This window comes from Mus caroli, unplaced genomic scaffold (genome assembly GCF_978045245.1).
Source record: "Mus caroli unplaced genomic scaffold, Mus_caroli_1 scaffold_14, whole genome shotgun sequence".
Taxonomy (NCBI): Eukaryota; Metazoa; Chordata; class Mammalia; order Rodentia; family Muridae; genus Mus; species Mus caroli.
In genome coordinates, this window is record NW_028227269.1 from 36,495,676 (window position 1) to 36,516,257 (window position 20,582).

General features: G+C 35.4%; 1 protein-coding gene across 5 annotated transcripts in view; it reads left to right on the forward strand.

The window, feature by feature from the left end:
• Dgkb (diacylglycerol kinase beta) overlaps positions 1–20,582 on the forward strand; it is a 757,709-nt gene that overhangs the window by 455,305 nt on the left and 281,822 nt on the right. For all 5 annotated transcript variants that reach the window (XM_029484790.2, XM_021178684.3, XM_029484791.2 and 2 more), the window contains one exon: positions 2,394–2,458. In XM_029484790.2, the coding sequence (XP_029340650.1) occupies positions 2,394–2,458 (65 nt within the window). The remainder of the gene's footprint in view (positions 1–2,393; positions 2,459–20,582) is intronic.

Consider the following 20,582-nt stretch of genomic DNA (forward strand, 5'->3'; position numbering starts at 1 on the left):
TGTTTAATCGTCACTGCAACAGAGTGGATATATTTTCTTTAAAAATATGGCGGCTTTAACTCTAGGTGAAAAACCAATTTGTTGACAGGCATGGGGCCTAGAACTGAAAAACTGATCTGGATTCAGTTTATGTATGCTAGGAAGTTAAGCTGATTTGTTTTTTGTTCCCTAGGAATGACAATACATAGAGGTAGAAAGGGTAAAATTAAAATGCTCTCTTTGAATTTTCTTAAGTGATCTCTCATTAGAGAACCCTAAGTGTCTCTAAAACAATGGCTGTTAAGCAAGTTGGCAACAGCTGGCAGTATTTCTTCAGTCCCCTTGGAATAGTGCCAGAGGGACAGGATCCTTAGCAAGTTTGGTTTCAATTCTCCTCCAAATGAACACCTGCTGTCATTGTCCAGTATCAATACCACACTCAGAAGGCCAGCTCTCTTTGCAGTGGAATCTACTGAAAGGGCAAAAGCTTGCCTGGGTTGCACCCAGGCTTTATTTCCCTCTCCTTTTCAATTTTCTGAGTGTCCTGGATATAGAGATAATACTAAGTTTATCACTGGCTAGTGGGCATGGTAATGTTCTACATAAGGAATTTCCTCAAATGTATTCCTATCTGTTTAAATGTTCTTTGGTTTCCATTTCTTTTCCTTTCTCTTTTCCTACCTAGATTATCTTATATTTCCAGGACAAGATTTTTATTGCAAAAATATATACTTTAAAGAAAATCATCCTAAGTGAACTATAACTGGAAGATACAAATAATTCAAATAAAAGTATTTCAATGGTATTCTCCAAATTGACAAGACATATTGGCACTTCACTCTCTTAGGCATTGAGTCTCTTTTTTTTGCCTTTGTGTAACTGTTTGCTGGATTTACACAGCTAGTTGGTACTCCAAGTTCATTTTGTATTAGTAGAAATAAAGTTAAGACTGGTGCTTTTTAAAAAAACAATTACATATCAAGGAACATGTATACTACCAATAGCTTGCTTTAAGTTTCTGCATAATTGTATAGCATTATAAGAAAAATACATAATCTTAATGTTACATTGACTTCTTAGTGAGTATTTATAATACTTGTTACAAAATATGCAGTCTATTAGACCAAAAATAAGTGAACCATATTGTCCATGTTTTATTTTTGTTTCAAAATTGCTTATTAGAAACATCAATTCGTGGAGAATGTTATAAGTAAATTTTATTATAAGTGATGTTTCTATGTTATTCTATCTATACAGTTGTGTCCTTTTTCTTGCAAAATAACTCCATTACTTGACAATTGATAGTGTATAAAATGTATATAAATAGCTGTAGCTTGCTCTGTCTTGCAGAGAAAGACTCTGCCATCTGCAGCTCTTGGTCCCTCTCGTTAGTCCTTGTGCTTTGTTATGTATGAGCAAACACATTAGCTTTTTCATTTCATTCATTAGACTCTTAATCCTTGATTAGTGTTTTCAAGATTCTTTCAAATTCACAAGTTCTTTACTTCTTTTGAGTTAGTTTTATTTTTCCTTTTGTCTTCAGTGTGAAGCAAAGTTGTCATTCAATCACAAAAGCTCTTTTCTATTAATGATTGGTAAATATATTAGTCTCTCATTTGAGTGATTAATTATATGTAGCCGAAAATGGGAAAATATCTCCTCGGTTGAAATAATAAGACTGCTTAGTATTGGATTTAATAGTCTATGCTCCAAAGCTTGAGTCACAGTCCTCCACCAATATCACACATTCTGTTAGATTCTTCTATTAAAGAGAAATTGGATTAACAAAAAGAAAGTGGCACCCATTAGGCTTCAGAACCATGGTATTTAGCATCTGAGAGATGAGTTATATTTGTCACCAAGTCTTGGTGACCTTGCTCTGTTGGTTTTCTCCATTATAGGAGATGGGTCAGAAAGCTGTGTGTGTTATGACCAGTTATTAATTACATATCAGGGCATACTGAGCAAAGTCTGAAACAAATCATTACACTGCTTTCTTAGATCACTAGGTTCTCATTGTACTTTTACCCACAATCAATCTCAAAGGAGCAAGAACATCTTGATGTGATAATTTTTCAACTTAAACCATCCTTTTTACTCTTATTTAGGAACATGTTCAACTACTCTTTGACATTATGACAAAATATGCTCCTTTAAGAAGAATCTAAGCATGGAACAAAAACTAGGAATTAAAAGATATCTAATTTATATAGAAATCAATTTCTTATATAAATGTGACAACTGAAAGGTTTTGGAATGATTATGTAGTCATACTCTTCTAGACTTTACATCTAATTTCAGAACATCCTGTCAATAATATTTTAAAGAATGAAATGATATATAATCTTGTTTGTTAATTTATATTTCTATAAGATAAAAAATCACAACTATCACTCCTCCATTTCTTCTTTTAGGATGCCTCCATTGCACACAGATTCCACATCATGAGAGAAAAGCACCCAGAGAAATTCAACAGCCGGTAAGGCAACCAATGATGGCTTTGCAATTAAGATTGTTATGGATAACTATGTCCTTACAGAAGATCACTATGTATATTAGACCCTTCCTATGTAAGTACTGAATGAAATTCAAAATATATGTTTACATTAAGATGAAAGTAGAAATGAATCAGTTTTTTTCTTCTTTGGTTTTAATGGGGCTATAGTGCAGGATCATGTCTATTTCAATTTCACATGTTTAAAGTCAATACTTTGCCGGGGTGGTGGCGCACGCCTTTAGTCCCAGCACTCAGGAGGCAGAGGCAGGTGGAGTTCTGAGTCCGTGGCCAGCCTGGTCTACAAAGTGAGTTCCATGACAGCCAGAGCTAAACAGAGAAACCCTGTCTCGAAAACAAAAACAAAAACAAAAACAAAAACAAAAAACAAAAAACAAAACCAAAAAAACAAAACAAAAGTAAATACTTCAAGTATATGTTGGAAGTTACCAAATAATATACAAATTTTACACAATATAAGCCTTTACATGGCTTAGTATGTAAATGCTGATCATCCTTTATTCCAAGGCAAAACATGGAGCTTTGATTTGGTAATTTTCAGTGTTCTTATTTACATAGATATCTCAGGCATCTACCCTCTGGGGTCAGTATCCCATGTTAGCTTCAAATAAATGCCAGTATAAATTGCCTTCCCAATAATATCAATAGGAAAATATTCCTGCTATAAGTTGTAGACAGTGACATTTTTCCTTACTCAAAAAACAGGAAAAGCTTGGCACTTTACCTATAATTCTTTAAGGGCAAACTGGCTTCTACCATACAAAGATGGGACAAAATTAGTGAATCACATTCAGTTTTTCTTATACCATATTCACTTGGCATTCCTTAAAGTACGAAACCGATAATCTGTATAGCTGTGTAGACATTTTATTGCTTTATATATTAGCATTCTCTGTATTGGCTAAGCAGATAATTGTCTGTGAACACATGTAATTTGGTAAATAATCCTGTAAGTTCTTGGGTCTATGCTAATACATCATATAATAAGAGATGACATCATTTTTTTGCATGTAAACAAGTTTATAAGATAAATGCTATAAAATATTTCAAAAATTAAATATTCTTAAACTGTAGACTTGAGAGTACTATTTATTGAATAATCTTAAAAACAGTATCATAATTATTTATTTCATATCTAATTGTTATTAAGGTCATTTAAATATGTTGTAAAACAAACCATTTTAATACACATTTCAGGTATTTCATTGAGTTGTTTCTTCTACTACAAATAATTTATGAGCTTATAGAAAGGTGTTTCTTCTATCTCCTATCAAAAAGTTATACAATTTCCTATTGTTTGTTGTTATTGTGGTAATTACATGCTTATTTTGTTTTGGTGCTAGGAAAATACCAACTTGGTAAATGAGAATTGTAATACTCCCTTCACATTTGAAGGAGTAGTTTGAGGCCTTATTGGTATGAGCACTTCTTTAAGTTTTAGAAGAGTTCTGCTATGGGTCAATATGGCCCAAGGGTGTTCTTTCTGAGAAAACATATTACTGGTTCAATCTCATTGCTGATGGTAAATTTCTTCTAGTATTTCTAGCTCTTTGATTTAATTTTGGTAAGTCATATGTGTCTGAGGATTTCTTTATTTCTTCTAATTAATTAAAAATTTCAATATATTATAATATCTTATACTTAAAAGACCAAAAATATCAGCAGCAGAAAACTCTCAGGTCTAATAAACTAGCAGAACACAGAGTCAGCATACAGAAATCCAACGCTTTTTGCATAGCAATAATAAAAAAGAATGAAGAGGGAAAAACCACATTCATGTTAGCCTCAAAATAAATACATTAACCCCTAGGGAATAAAACCCTGCCTGATGATACAAATGTCCTCTAAACACTGGAGAAAGAAAATGAGAAACACTAGATGATGAAAAGACTTCACATGCCCATGGATTACAGATTAAATGGAATCTCCAACAAAATTGCAATGACCTTCTTTGCAGAAACTAGATAGAAGAATTGTATCCTACATTCCATATTGCAGCAAAGAAGGAATTAAACTGCCAGAATAATCCTAGGGGAAAAAACAGCAATGCTGGAGACACCAGAGTACTTGATCTCAAACTGTACTACAAAAGGAAAGTTACAAAGCCATCACCACACTTTGGTCTTTCTTCTTCCTGAGCTTCATAAGGTCTGTGAGTTGTGTCATGGGTATTCTGAGCTTATTGCCTAATATCCACTTATCAGTAAGTACATTCCATGTGTGTTCTTTTGTGACTGGGTTACCCTACTGAGGGTGATATGTCTGGACACACTAAGCCATTTTACTGACCAGCAACTAATACATAGAAAAGAGTATAACCTATGTTATTGAGTGATAATTGGATCTATCAGGTGCTACTGTCTGCTATCTAAGGAAGGACATCATTTTTTTTTATGCTTTCATGTCTTTTTTTTTTATTACATATTTTCCTCAATTACATTTCCAATGCTATCCCAAAAGTCCCCCATACCGCCCCCCTACCCTCCCATTCCCATTCTTTTGGCCCTGGCATTCCCCTATATTGGGGCATATAAAGTTTGCAAGTCCAATGGGCCTCTCTTTCCAGTGATGGCCGACTAGGACATCATTTTTAAGTGTTACCTAACCCATGCCTGATAGTACTCACCGGTAGAACTGGTCTGAGTAATAAGACTTTCCTCCCATTCCTACTCTGTCTATCTGTCTCACATCACTCTCTTGATATATGCTTCTAATGGCCCCTGTGTAAACCTATAGTGTATAACCAGATTTTCTTCACACAAGCTTAGTGAAGTGGAAAGAGAGGATAATAAAATGCATGGTAGTAGGAACTTGATGTGGCCTAGGTATTCCCACCAAGGACTGGAATCTCTTTCTTTCAGGCTATATGAACACATGGTAACAAGTTTACACATAAATTTAAATCATATATCAAATAATTTTACAACAGAAAATGTTTACATGTATATCCATTAAGAGTAATTATCTGGCTAAACATTCACCATCTATCTCTAGCTCTACAAATTCATAAAGAGTTAAAAATTATAACTTTTGTGACTACGTTATTAATAAGGGTTATATAGATAAACCCAGTCAATATTTTATCATCTGTCCTTGAACCTATAGTAAATTCTCAGTATCCTTTTCATAACCTTTGTTTAATGGTTTTACAACCTCTTAGAATGTGCTCTAAGTGGTAAATGCCTGTTTACTATATCAAAATCAATTAACTAGTGACACTTGAAGCCTGACAGAATTCTCAATGTAGTTTTGATATCAGAAAAGATTTAATAGCCATCCTATCATGAAAGAAATTGATAATTACTAATATAATTTAGGAATTCTTATAAGATCATCATTAAGAATTAAGAAGTCATCTATATGTCTATATAGCATCACTATATGACAGTACGTCTTTATTGTTTTGCAGAAATCTATTAAAAAGAATGGGTTAATGTCCATTGATTGTTATATATATTTAATAATAACAGGAAAAGCATATAACTAGCAGGAATCTTTCCTGAAATAAAATTCTACTGAGCCTTGCCTATAGTCGCAAATCTGTCATTAACTGGGCAGTCCATGGCAAAACCATCTCAAGAATATCACCTGCTGGTTTTAGCTTCTCCTTGATGTCTCCTGGATCTCTTTTTAAAGACTTCAGTGCTCCTCACTGAACCTGGAGATCACTGATTGGTTAGACTAGCTGCACAGTAAGATCATGGGATGGCCTGCCTCCATTCTCACTAGCACTGCACTGATGGACACATTCAACAATGCTAATCTTTTGGTCTTTCACATGGAATCTGAACTCAAGTTCTCATGCTATTATGGAGAACATTTACTGACTCGGTTACCTCCCTGCTATGAAACTTATCATTTGTTAATAAAGAATGGCATGTAAAGAGAAACCATAAGATGCAGATTTGCTAGCTGTGTGCTCTGCTACAGTAGTGTCTAAACAGGTTCTTGACTTTAAGGAAGCTATGAGCTGGTGGAGGAAATTGTTTTTAGACAAGTTCAAAGGTATGTGGAGACAGGAATCAGGAGATTCCTGTCAAAAAGGCAGTAAAACAAGACATGTACTCTGATGTTTTCTTTCTAGTTTTTATTTTTAAAATATTTATTTTATTATGTATGTCTACTATAAAAATGATTGTTGTTCTATACTTTCAAGCTTTTATTTGTATATTTCAATTTCATTAGATTTCTTCAATTCAGAGATCAAAATTTTGAAAAATGTAAATAATCTTAGGTGTATAGACTGAATATACAATTAATAAAATGCTTTATAACAGAACCCATCTCTACAGATTCAAGTCAATTAGATATGTACAATCCAGCCTATAATTTTTAGGTGTTTTTTTTTTTATTTAAAGTCCCAAACATTTAGGCAACTCTCAAAGCACTAATATAAAAATTTAAGATATTAACATTTTCCTGAAAAAGTAAATTGCACATAAAATAATTTAATGGAACAGGGCAGATATCTAATTTCAGCACTGAGGCAAGTCCAGCCACAGTATAATTTCATATTTTCAAATATGCTTTTTGAAGTGATACTAGTAAAAGTGTTTCGGATCAAAGCTCTTGTCACATTAAGTTGTCTACCATTAATGCCATATTCCAGCATGCTCACTTTGAAATACATTTATGTTACATAGAACATCATATTTTTAAAACTATATTAAGGAAAATTATATATATATATATATATATATATATATATAATTTGGATTACCTATGCTTCTTATGCTAGGAAACAAAATAATTTTAAAAGATAATTTTAATTTGCTTAAAAAAAGTGTACTTTGCAAGGTTTATATCTAATCCTTTCCAAGTTCCTAGATAGATCTAAGTTAACTGTTAAAATATAACACACTGTCTGCCTTTCTAAAGTTTAAAATAAAGCTGAAAATATATAAAGACTTCTCAGATTTAAACTCAAGGCAAAATAGTGTTTGAAGTACACATGTTAATACAATTTAAAACCATATGTTATATAATATTGGTATTTAAAATATAAATATAACTTAACTGTTAGCGTCTACAATCATTTTTCAAGCTGTTGTGATTTCACAGATAGTTCACCTCTTCTGGTTATATTTAGAGTACTTTAAATTCTTGTTCTTAAGAATTCTTTTTATTAATTGTTCACTAGTCACTATAAAGTTGCTTCCATTAAAATGATATTTATATGGACATAATATTTTCAGAAAAAAATATTTTAAGTTTCAGAAGCAAGACGACTGAACAATGATAAGAAATAACACGTCAGGTGGAACCTTCTCTGCCAGAGTTTTGGTAATATTTCAGACATTTCCTTTCACCTGAGTTCATAGAATTCATTAACCAGAAGTGTTTTAATTCACATTTTAATGTATTATATCTAAAATAACTTTCTTGGAATGAACTAAGGGGACCAGTTAGGAAACACTATGATAAATGGTTATAATGGTTAACAGTTTTCCTCGTGCAGTGAACCTTGAAAGCATCTGCTCTCTGATTTATACAATGAAGCATCGTTTTCTTAACTACAGGATCTAGAGTTGCCCTGAGGACAAAATTTATTAGTATATCTGGAGGATATTTTCTAGATTAGGATAAGGGAGGTGCAAGGTCTCATACAAATTTAAGTGACATCGTTTGAAGAGGTAGTTTCCTAGACTACATAAGAAGAAATCTAGTTGATTACCAGCTTCCATCTCTCTGCTTCCTAACTTCAGACTCAGTGGGACAAGCTGTCTCCCCCTCTTATCCCCATACCTCCTATGTCCTTATGTTCTGTATTCCCTTGAACAGTAAAGCAAAATAAACCCTTACTTCATAAAATTGCTTTTGGGCAAACATTCTATCACATTAATGCAGAAAGTAAATACTGTAAACTCCAGATAATGGAAATGGAGCCATTGCTCTGGTAAACCTGACCATATTGTCCTTAAGTGTTTGGAGCTGGTTTGAGGGAGGGGTATCAAAGAGTTTGCAGCTGGTAAAGAAGCTCTAAAGACATGAAGCATAAGTTGATCATTGAGTCTTACTCCATGGTTTCAGAGAGGCCCTAACCCTTGGCAATGATTGGCAGCGTTAGTTCCCACCGTCAAGGCCTGAGAGACCACTATGTAAATCCACGACAACGAAACTTGTCCTGCAGTGGGATCTCCAATGCATTGAGGAGAAAAGCATTACATGTTCCCCAAGGAATGGTCTACATGTGCTTCAGACAAAATGCTAGTCATCTGGGACTACCTGGACCCTTTGGGGTCCAGACAATTCTATCATGAGCACCAGAAACCTTACTGGGAGCTGTAGCTTTTCTTGATTTCACTATTGGTCTTACTTTGGTCTGCTCTTTCCTTCATGTGCCTCCCTTCCTTCCTTTTGGAATAAGATTGATTACTCTGTGCAACTGCAAGTTGGAAATATGTAGCCTATTTTATTAGACAGATGCTCAGATAAGAAATTTCCCAAGTCTCAGAAGGAATTATATTTTTCCATTTTTAACAGCATTGGAACTGTTGCATTATGCAATAATCAGGAGCTTATAGGTGAATACTTACAGCCTAAAACTCATTCAGGGAACTATTAAGTCGACAAGTGTTGAAACTATGACAGTTTATATTATCACTTGGTGATACAATAACCAACTTAAAAGATGAATCTCCGGGCATGTCTGTAAGGGATTTTCTACATGAGGCAAGTCAAGTGGGAAGTCTAAACTCTGGTAGTATGAATCCACAGGCTATAGAAAAAAAGAAATATTAGTTTAGCATCAATCTCATTACTTTCTGCTTCCTGATTATAGACTTAATTTGCCCAGGTGTATTATCTCCTTGCTATTAGAACTTCACTGTATGGAACTATTCTCTTGTAGTGTAAACTAAAGAAACTCTCCCTTAAGTTGTATCTTGTTGTGAGTTATTTTATGACAACAAGAAAAGAAACTATTTCACATTTATCTATTAGTTTTTACTTCTTATTCTCAATTTAATTGGCTAGCAAAGTATAATTATCAGCTACCGACTAATTGTTATGTGGCACTATACTACAAAGTATAGTGTACAAAGTATCACCTCCTACATATTATACACATATGTCTACATATGTGTATATTTTCATTTTGTAAACCGAATAACATGGTATTCATCTATTTACAAAAGCCAGAAAAATTTAACTCTAAATAAACGTTATCCATCTGAAAAGATATATTACTGTAGCAATATTTAATTAGTCAAAATAAATAGCTCATAAATCATACTTATTGATTTTCAAACTGCCAAATTACAGGTACATGTTCTTTGAGCTGGGTGGATAGTGTTTATCCCACCTTAACTGAGAAAGTACATTATTCTTTACATTCTGTAACCCATTAAATATTGGAAATTATAATGTCCAAGATAAGAACAGTAAAACAAAATCTATCCTAATCTTTCTTCTTTGCTATAGACAAAAAAAAAAAAAAACTGCAAAGGAAAAAATAATAAAACAGAGGATTATTACTTCTTATCTAAACAGAAAAATATCTAGTTGAGATTTTCATATAAAATATGGATTTGAAATAACAGAAAGCTTTAGTGACTTGGGGGTGACATGGTGTATAGTGTACTAGCCTAGCAGCTACCACTAACATTTGATTCCTGGCACCCTAGAAAAAAAGTTTGAGTAATGTCAAAACTAAACACCACCAGGTAATTCTATACTTCAACACACCATTGAAAAGTTAATTAAATACATTTTGAAATATTAAAGAAGTATTCAAGTTTTTTCCTTAATATGATAATTATGTATTTATATATCTTCATCTTCCATAGCTATTTATTTCATGCTTACTAAATGTCAATGACAGTCCCAGAACCAACTATTAGGAGTCCCACAAGAAGACTAAGCTATACAACCATAACATAAATTCAAGGAGCCTAGGTCAGGCCCATGTAGGTTCCTTGATTGTTAGTTCAGTCTCTGTGAGTCCATTTGAGCCCAGATTAGTTGATTATGCCAAGCTAATGTAACACCGTCAAGTAATGCATGATTGAAAAGTTGTTCCTCTGAATTTGATTAAATAAATTCTGAAACAATTATTTAGCTGTGTGGCCTCTGAAATCTGCTCCCCTAAGTTCCTGGATGAAGTCTCTAGATGACAGTTATGCTAGGCTCTAGTCAATGAGTACAGCAGAATATTAATAAGAATAATTTCATTGACCTTTTTATTGTATCTAGCTCTGTCTTAGGTCCCGTTCCTGGCCCTCCAGGCAATGTCAGGGGTTGGATTTCTCTTTTGGCTTTGGTCACAAGCTGGACCAATCTTTGGGTGTCCACTGCCACAAGTTCTACACCACTTTTACTCCAGCACATCTGCACATATGCCTTGTAGGTCAAAGGTTCTGTGGCTTGTGTGGTGGTTTGAATATGCTTGACCCATCTTAAATGGCACTATTAAGAGGTGGGGCCTTACTAGAAGTAGTGTAGTCTTGTTAGAATAAATTTGTCACTGTGGAGATGGTGCTTCGAAGCGTCATATATATGCTCAAATTTAGTGAGTCCAATGCAAAGTGTCCTGGCTACCTTTGGACCAAGATGGAGAATTCTTGGCTCCTCCAGCTCCTTGTCTGCCTGCACACTCCCATGCTTCCCTCCATGATGAAAATGAACTAGACCTCTGACACTGTAAGCCAGCCCCAATTAAATATTTGCCTTTATAAGAGTTGCCTTGGTCATGGTGTCTCTTCACAGCAATGAACCCCAAACTAACTAAGGCCACTGGATGGGTACTTCAATCTCTCCAGAGGAACACATGCCAGGTTAGAGAAGATGGCCACTTCAGGCTCTTTATCTCCCATCACTAGGAGTCTTTACTGGAGTCAGTCTCATGAATCACTTGGAGTTTCTACTATACTGGATTTCTCCCTTTTCCTCCAAATACCCAGGCTAATTCCAATCATCTCTTCCATCACTCTCTTCACCTATCCTCTCCTGACCTGACCACTCCTGTTCTAGTCCCTACCTGCTCTCAGACCATCCACAATCTCTATTCTATTTTCCATTTCTAGGGAGATTTCTGTGACCCCTCTGGAGCCCTCCTTGTTACTTAGTATCTTTGGTTCTGTGAATTGTAGCATGCTTATCTTTACATCTAATATCCACTTAATAGTGAGTACATACCATCATTGTCTTTAAGGACATGGGTTACCTCACTCAGGATTATTTTTTCTAGTTCTATCTATTTGCCTGAAATTTTCATGATGTCATTGCTTTTAACAGTTGAGTAATAGTCTAATGTATAAATATGCCACATTTTCTTTATCTATTCGGGATATTACAAACAAACTGCTGTGAACATAGTTGAGCAAATATCCTTGTGGTACGATGGAGCATCCTTTGGGTGATAAGTACTATAGCTAATAAGTACTATAGCTGAGTCTTGACATGGATCAATTCCCAATTTTTTGAAAACTGGGAAAAGTCATATTGATTGCCAAAGTAGTTGTACAATTTTGCCCTCCCACCAGCAATGGAGGAGTGATTCCCTTGCCCCATCCTTGCCAGTATGAACTGTCACTTGTGATTTTCATTTAGCCATTCTGATAGGTGTAAGAGGATTACAGAGTCATTTTTATTTGCATTTCCCTGATAGCCAAGGATGATAAACATTTCTTTAAATGTTTCTCAGCTATATGAGTTTCCTCTGATGAACATTTGGTTAGATCTGTACCTCTTTTTAAATTGGATTATTATCTACTTTCTTGAGTACTTGATATATTTTAGATATTAGTCCTATGTCAGAAGTCAAGCTGGTAATTTTTTTTCTCATTCTATAGGCTGTATTTTTGATAGTATCAAAATAGGACAATGTCCAATTGACAGTGTCCTTTGTCTTTCAGGAGTTTTTCAGTTACATAAGGTCCCATTTATTAATTATCAATCAAAGTGTTCATTCTATTTGTTTTCTGTTTAGAAAATTGTCTCTGTGTCAATGAATTTAAGTCTACTCCCCACCTTCTCTTCTATCAGGTTCATTGTATCTGGTTTTATGTTGAAGTTTTTGATTCACTTGGACTTTTGCTTGGGGTGAAAAATACAGATCTATTTACATTTTCTACATTCAGACATCCAGATAGTACAGCACCATTTGTTGAAGATGCTTTCTTTTCCCATTGTATATTTTTTACTTCTTTATAAAAAAATCAGGTGTCCATAAGTGTGTAGGTTTGCTTTTTATGTTCTTGTTTCCATTAAATGGTCATCCTGTATATTTTTCCCCAATACCATGTGGTCTTTATTACTATAGCTTTCTAGACTGAGTTTGGGGTAATTATAGGCTTATGTGCTGATTTCTGAGTTTATTTCTGTTGAATTCATTCCCCTTGATTTCTGTTTCCTTTCTGTTCTTCTGGCCTGAGTACCCTGTGGTTCTAATGACCAGTGAGTTCCCTTGTCCTGTACCATTCCCCATTTAGAATTTTGTCAGTCTGAATAAACTCTGGGGTTTTGAATGATAGCATTGCCTCTGGGGTTCTGGCGTTCTGAGCACTAGGGTGGCCTCTAGTAGAACAAGGGACTTTAGGGGTTCCTGATACTGGTTTGGCCTCTTCTTTTGGAGTTATGAGCCAATGTGTGCTCTGAGTAGCAATGCTGAGCTGTGGGCATGTCTGACTTGGGGTACTGTCATGGTCTCTGGTAGAGTACAGGACTTCTGTAGAGGTTATGGGTCAGGATATTCTGTCGAGATTTTTAACATGTGTGTATGTGTGTGTTTTGTTGTATTTATTTTTTTTTGTTTTTGTTTTTTGTTTTTGTTTGTTTCTTGTATTTGTTTTGGTTTAGTTCTTCTTAGGAATTAATTTATTGAATTCATTTAGCATTTACTCTGAGCTTTTATGAATTACACTTTGTTCCACACATTGACTTTAATTTGCAATAGCTTCTAGCATGTAGAGTTAATTCTTGCATTACTATATGTACATATTAGTAAATTAGCTCCTAAAATGAAAAGAAATGAAACTAATTTAAGCAGCAATTAAAACTCCTTTTTGTAGTCACCCTAACCCTAATTTATCAGATATTTGATGTGCTAAAGTCTCAGAACTTAGTCCTCCTTGTGTTCTGATCTAATCTGTTGTTGACAAGATCAAATTGTGTCCTGGACATGGAAGAAACTGTCTAAACTAATACACAATGAACAACCAACTTTTACCAATGATTATACTACCTTGATGGAAGTTGAGAGCAATATTGTTTCCTTCTTTTGTTCATGGGTAGTCTAGAGCCATCATTTGTAATTGATTAGAGTTCAAGTCTTATTTTCTTAGTGTATATAATCTTAATGTCATCTAAGTGAGTTGATTTGACATGAAGAGTACCTGACTTCTCATCTCTACATGAAGAGTACCTGACTTCTCACTATATCAATAATATGATGAAGGAGTCATGTAGATTTTCAGGAATAAGATCAATTGATATTTCATAGAAATCCTCCCAGGGAAAAATTTGAGGACCCCTGTTGTAACAGTTCTTTATAGGGCATATTAAATATAAAATAAGTCTATCTTGAACTATTTCCAAAGAGGTTAATCACCTCATTATAAGGTAATTTTGCCTAGAAAGTAATCCCCTGACATGTCTAATTGGAACTAATTAGATGCTCTGGGCTGCTTCTGGCCCCACCTACGTATTACTTACTAATACCTTTCTTTTAGAACATATGTGATCACACAGGCATGCAAAGGATCAATTTCTGTCTGAACAAAGTTCATTCTGAAATATTAACATGGAAAGGCTGTTTTTCTGTGTGAGAAAAAGAAAGGATTCCTTACAGATAATGTTCTTTGAACAGAAAAATATTCATGTATGTAGCATTTTCAAGTCTACATTTTCTTGTGTGCACTTTACATGAACCAAATGCAAGTGAAGTACATATTGTACCCAAGTAAACCTCTTACTTCTATGCATTGATCAGAATTAGTTCTAAAATGGAAAGGAAACATCACTTTTGAAGTTATTTCTTTATCATTATTAATTATTTTATTTATTTACATCCCAAATAGTGCCCCCCATCCTGGTTCTCCTTTGCAGAGTTCTTCTCCCCGCCCCATTACCCCTTCTCCTTCACCTCTGAGAAAGCGTTTCTTAAATGGCTAAAATTTCTGGAAAGATTTAGAAATTAAAGGCATAAAACCTTAATGTGAGTATCACAGTCCAGTTTCTCAGGAGGACCCACCTTCTGACTTTGCCCTCTAGTAAGAACCCTTTAATAGTGATTACCAACCAGTATGTACTGTTGTCAGTAGTCACTATTCACAACATTATCACTGCAGCTAAAATCTAGCTTCCCCTCTCCAATGCATCCATTCTTATTCCCAGGACTCTGATTCTCCCATGCTTTCCTTGTCCTACTTCTGTGACTGTCATTGGAAAACCTGAGCTAATCATTAAGACCAAACTTGTAATCATCCTTGGTGAACAGTAAGAAGCAGAAACCCTCACAGGGATGCAGACAGCTGACACCACTTGGAAGCTGACTCTTGAGTACTTATGTCCAGGTGTTTGCCCATCCTGTAGGAACAAAAGGCCTAAAGCAGACAGCAGATCTTTACCTTTTCACTTAATAAATCCCTTAATGATGGTTTGGAGTGTTGCTCAGTTGGTAAAGTGCCAGGCTAGCAAGCATAAAGCCCAGAATCTGATCTTTATCCGCCAAGTAAAACGAGGTGTGATGGTGCACGTCTGTAGTCCCTGCACTTGGGAGTCAGAGGCAGGAAGATCATAAGAGCAAGGTCAACCTCAAGTATATAAGATTTCAGCCAGGTGGTGGTGGCACACGCCTTTAATCCCAGCACTTGGGAGGCAGAGGCAGGCGGAGTTCTGAGTTCGAGGCCAGCCTGGTCTACAAAGTGAGTTCCCCGACAGTCAGGGATATACAAAGAAACCCTGTCTCAAAAAAAAAAAAAAAAAGTATATAAGATTTCAAACCCAAACCAGTGTGTGTGCATATACATTAATGTGTGTGATGTATGCATGTCTGTGTGTAAAATGTATATACATATATATTCCTGTATATGTGTTAGTGATACATTCTGTCTGTCTGCCTCTCTCTCTCTCTCTCTCTCTCTCTCTCTCTCTCTCTCTCTCTGACACACACACACACACACACACACACACACATCTTCATTAATGAAGTATTATGGAAGAGCGGATATGAGATATTGATGCACCATCCATACCAATGCTACAGATAGCAAACCGTATTGAACAGTCATTAGGTAATCTGCATGCTGGAGCCGATCACCTACTGCCATGATTGGGTCACTTTTGTCCCATCATTTGCAAAACTGGAGTGATTCATCATGGAGTGAACTTAGCATGGTCTAAGTTACTTAACTTAATTTGGTTATTTTAAATATAATTGATGTGTTATGTTCAAGTTATCCACTTAAAATCGTTGCTAAATTATATTTCATAGTTTTTGAAAAAAATTATTAAGTTTATTTGTGATTGTTCGTTTTTAGTTGATAGATCAAAAAACAATGTATTTGAATTATTTGGTTATAGTTTATTTAAAAGAGTTTCTTATTAATAAGGAAAAAAATTAATCAAAAATTTCAGTTATTTTAATATAATTAATGTAGGGATGTAATTTAACTGTGATCTTCAAGGTGTAATTGTATATACATTTTGGAATTCAATTTAAAATATACATTTTTAGTAAGTTCTCAATATGTAAAAGAGAGAGTGAGGATATCAGAAAGGAAGGGATGAAGGAAGGAAGGGAAGGGAGAGAGGGAAGGGAAAGAGGGAGGAAGGGATGTAGGGAGAGAGGGAGGGAAGAAGGAAGGGAGGGAGAAAGGAAGGAAGGAAGGAAGGAAGGAATGAAGAAGAAAGGAAGAAGGAAGGAAGGAGGAAGGAAGGAAGGAAGGAAGGAAGGAAGGAAGGAAGGAAGGAAGGAAGGAAGGAAGGAAGGAAGGAAGGAAGGAAGGAAGGAAGTCACTTTTTATAAGTCTCTAAAAGATTTTTAATACGTTGGCGAAATTGTAGAATCCAGCCAGCAGAGGGCGGGAGCGCATATGCACTCAGCATTGCAGTAGTTCAGCGGGCTAGAGAATGTTGGATGAGTCCTTGCTGAATATGCTCACTGGCAAACTCATTGTTTGGTTGTTGCGTTGCCAGGACTTAGATTATTTACATCAGTAGTCCTTCTCATGTGGAAGTATGCAGTTCTTCTAACGAAGTGTAATCTGAGTTGTGTTTGAATGCCAGCCAGTATGCTTGAGAGTCTGTAATGAAGCGCCAACGTCTCAGCAGTGTGCAGCAGGAGGGCAAAGGACATCAATGCACCCCACCCCACTGACTAATTAAAGAGCTTTGATCACATTGGATGAACAAGCCAGCCTTAACACGTGGAAGGAGCTTTGCTGCAGTCAAAATGAAAGTCTTAGGGTTGATAAACTGACTTAATTGTAGCATTACTAACTATAAAAAAAGCCAAAGTATGAGATTATTTTCTAATGGGAACAGAGTGTATTCTTTAAAATGTTTCTTACTTTTTGTAAGCAAATATATGGAGAAATTAACTATATCATAGCATTCCTGTGACACACTATGCTGCTAAATTTATTTCCAATATAATTATAATTTTAGAATAATATTTGACAGATTTTATTAATATAATAAATACCAACTTCTATTTAAATATGTTTTTACATTCTATCTTTGATATGTTTGTTATTTCAATTCTTCTTGTATGGCCATTATGAAAGCAAGCAAAAAGTTTTAGCACAAAAACAAGCTACTTGCAAGCAGAAACTGTGGGCTACTGTTCATTTGAGGTGATTAAAATACTATTTATTCTAAAAATGCAGGTTCTTTTCCTACCATTTATCAGTATGTTGTGATCTCTCCTTATTGAGGCATCCAGCACGCTCTTCCATTTGTGTGTATTTGCACATATGATGTATCTATGTGGTGTGTGAAATCTGCTTGCTTTTAAAAGCTGGTAGGAAGCACATTTGCTTTTGATCTTCTGTGTTGTCAATGCTGTCACATCCCTTTATGATCCAACACACTGAGCATGTAGTAAACACCTTAAAAACCTGTGGGAAGTTCATTTTAATGTCTAACAGCATGAGGGGTTTCCATTTCTCTTTTTCATTCAATGAAGTTCTAGAGCAGTATTATTAGCAAAGATGACTATTATTTCAAAAGTGACAAACCATCCCACTGGTAGGATATATTAGTTTACCTCTAAAGCTGTTCCTTGTCTTCCACAACAAGGTGATAATTGGGTTTTCAGATTAGAATAAAATAATCATGTCACTTATGGAGATGTCTGCTAAAACATATTGCATCCTCATAGAAATATGAAACAATTAAAAGCTGCAAAATATATTTCTATGTGAACTCTTAAAGTGATTGGAGCTGCTATTCCAAGTTAGTCTAAGACTGGCATAGCTCCCCTCTGGAAGGCTAACAGTTGGAGAAACACAGTAAAAAGCAGTTAACTTTTCAAGATGAGCACCCATGTGGAGTTTCACTAGAATATCCGCTCTGTGGCATTTTAATAGGAACTGCAAAAACACAACTTATAAAGCCAAGCCACTAGTGACTTTCCCGAGGCAGACGTTTTCAACTAGCTTGGGCTTGATGATAACACATTGGCCTAAGGCTCTGAGCATGGCTTCTCTCACTTTAAATAACCAAAGGTAATTTCCTCTCCTTAAAATTCACAGGGTATTGAAAAATTCCCTAAATCCATTTCCTGAATCAAAATGGAGACTGTTCAGTGCACATTCATTTCAGGTGCTTTTAAATGTTCTGACTCAATTACATTCAGTAGAGAGGAGAATGTTTGGTGGTGTCGCATTGAGTGCATTGCATGGAAGGTTGGAGTTTTAGTTAGAAAATTAGTTCCTGTGCAAAGGTTATCTCTAGAGAAATATAAGTAACCACAGTGCTGTACTTAAGGCCATTGTGGGGCATGCCAGTATCAAGTACTTTCCCTGCGTTTTTATGTACAGAATTATGTCATAAATGAAGTTAGGGCAAGACATTGGGAAGATGAAAACAGGAGAGATTTTGTTGATAATACGCAAAATGCCACATCTGTTTTTATTCACTCGGTGCTCATTTCTTTGCTGGAGCATTTATACAGCTGTGAAAAGCTAGAGAATTTTGTACAAAACAATTTTGACAAATGTTCATGATTCCACACACCAGTGAAATGCATTTTAATTTCATTCAGAATCTTCTGAGTATCGCACATAAACAGCAATACAACTTATACTTATGTTATTTCTGCAGGTTTTAACTTCACTGTTCAATTTATGCAGCCACGTTGTCCTGATGCTCACTGAGAAATACTCGGAATTCTAATCAGAGTGTATAGAAACCAAGATGATATTGATGGTTTGGAAATGTGAACACGATATTTAGTTTCATAGATAACTTCTTCACAAAACACTTCATAATGCCAAATAAGAAACACAAGCTTTTAATTCATGTCTTTGTGAGAATCTAATTCTGCTTCTTGCCAGCTGTAAAACCTTGGGCAAATTATTTGCTATTTAGGAGCCTCTCTTCATCATTTACAACAATGAAGTAGTAATTCCTAGTCCTTGCTATTGTTATGTTAAACTTAAATAAACAATATATTTGTGATAAAACTAATGCATAACCATCTCCCTTCCTCTTTTATTTTCACAGGAATTTGCTATATCAAACACCATTTGCTACTGTGGTGGTTTAATTTGTAATCCTAGCACTCATGAAAATTAGTAGGTCAAGCCAGTCAAAGCTATGTATGAATTCCAGGCAAGACTGGACAAAATGAACTCTTGTGTCAAAAACAGACCCAAACAAATCACACAAGGAGAAAGCTGGTATCTGACTCCTGTGAGTGAGAAATACTGAGGCTGTAAAGAAAGAGCACACAGGTCCTCTAAACAGTGGTTCTCAACATGTGGGATGTAACCCCTTTGGGGGCCCCATATCAGGTATCCTTAATATCAAATATTTAATATTCATAACAGTAGCAAAATTATACTTATGAAGTAGCAACAAAATAATTTTATGATTGGGTGTAGCCACAACATGAGGACCCATATTAAAGGGTCACACAATCAGGAAGTTGGAAAACTGCTACTCTAAAACTTAGAGAGGTGTGACTAAACTACTAGATGATTCCAAGAGAATCAAAATTAGAGTTGGAAGTATTTGAAATTTTTAGAAATTAAAGCTTTGCATATATCTTATAGTAATCTGCCATGATATTTCTTGGGACACAAAGACAAAAATCACAATATATGATGATGATGATGATGATGATGGCGGTAGCAATGGTGGTGGTGATGGTGGAGGTTATAGTGGTGGTGATGGTGGTGATGACAACACTGGATAGGAGGAAGCATTATATTTTCTTTTATTATTATTATTTTTATTAGGTATTTTATTCATTTACATATCCAATGCTATCCCAAGTGTCCCCTATGCCCTCCCCCCACTCCCCTGTCCACGCACTCCAACTTCTTGGCCCTGGCGTTCCCCTGTACTGAGGCATAGAAAGTTTGTAAGACCAATGAGCCTCTCTTCCACTGATGGCCGACTAGGCCATCTTCTGATACATATGCAGCTAGAGACACGAGCGCCAGGGGTACTGGTTAGTTCATATTGTAGTTCCTCCTATAGGGTTGCAGATCCCTTTAGCTCCTTGGGTGCTTTCTGTAGCTCCTCCATTGGGGGCCCTCTAGATGGTCAATCCTTTCCTCTAAGCTCCAAACTTTGTCTCTGTAACTCCTTCCATGGGTGTTTTGTTCACAATTCTAAGGAGGGGCAAAGTGTCCACACTTTGGTTTTCGTTCTTGACTTTCATGTGTTTTGCAAATTATATCTTATATCTTGGGTATTCTGTTTCTGGGCTAATATCCACTTATCAGTGAGTACATATCATGTGAGTTCTTTTGTGATTGGGTTACCTCACTCAGGACGATGCCCTCCATGTCTATCCATTTGCCTAGGAATTTCATAAATTCATTCTTTTTAATAGCTGAGTAGTACTTCATTGTGTAAATGTACCACATTTTCTGTATCCATTCCTCTGTTGAGGGGCATCTGGGTTCTTTTCAGC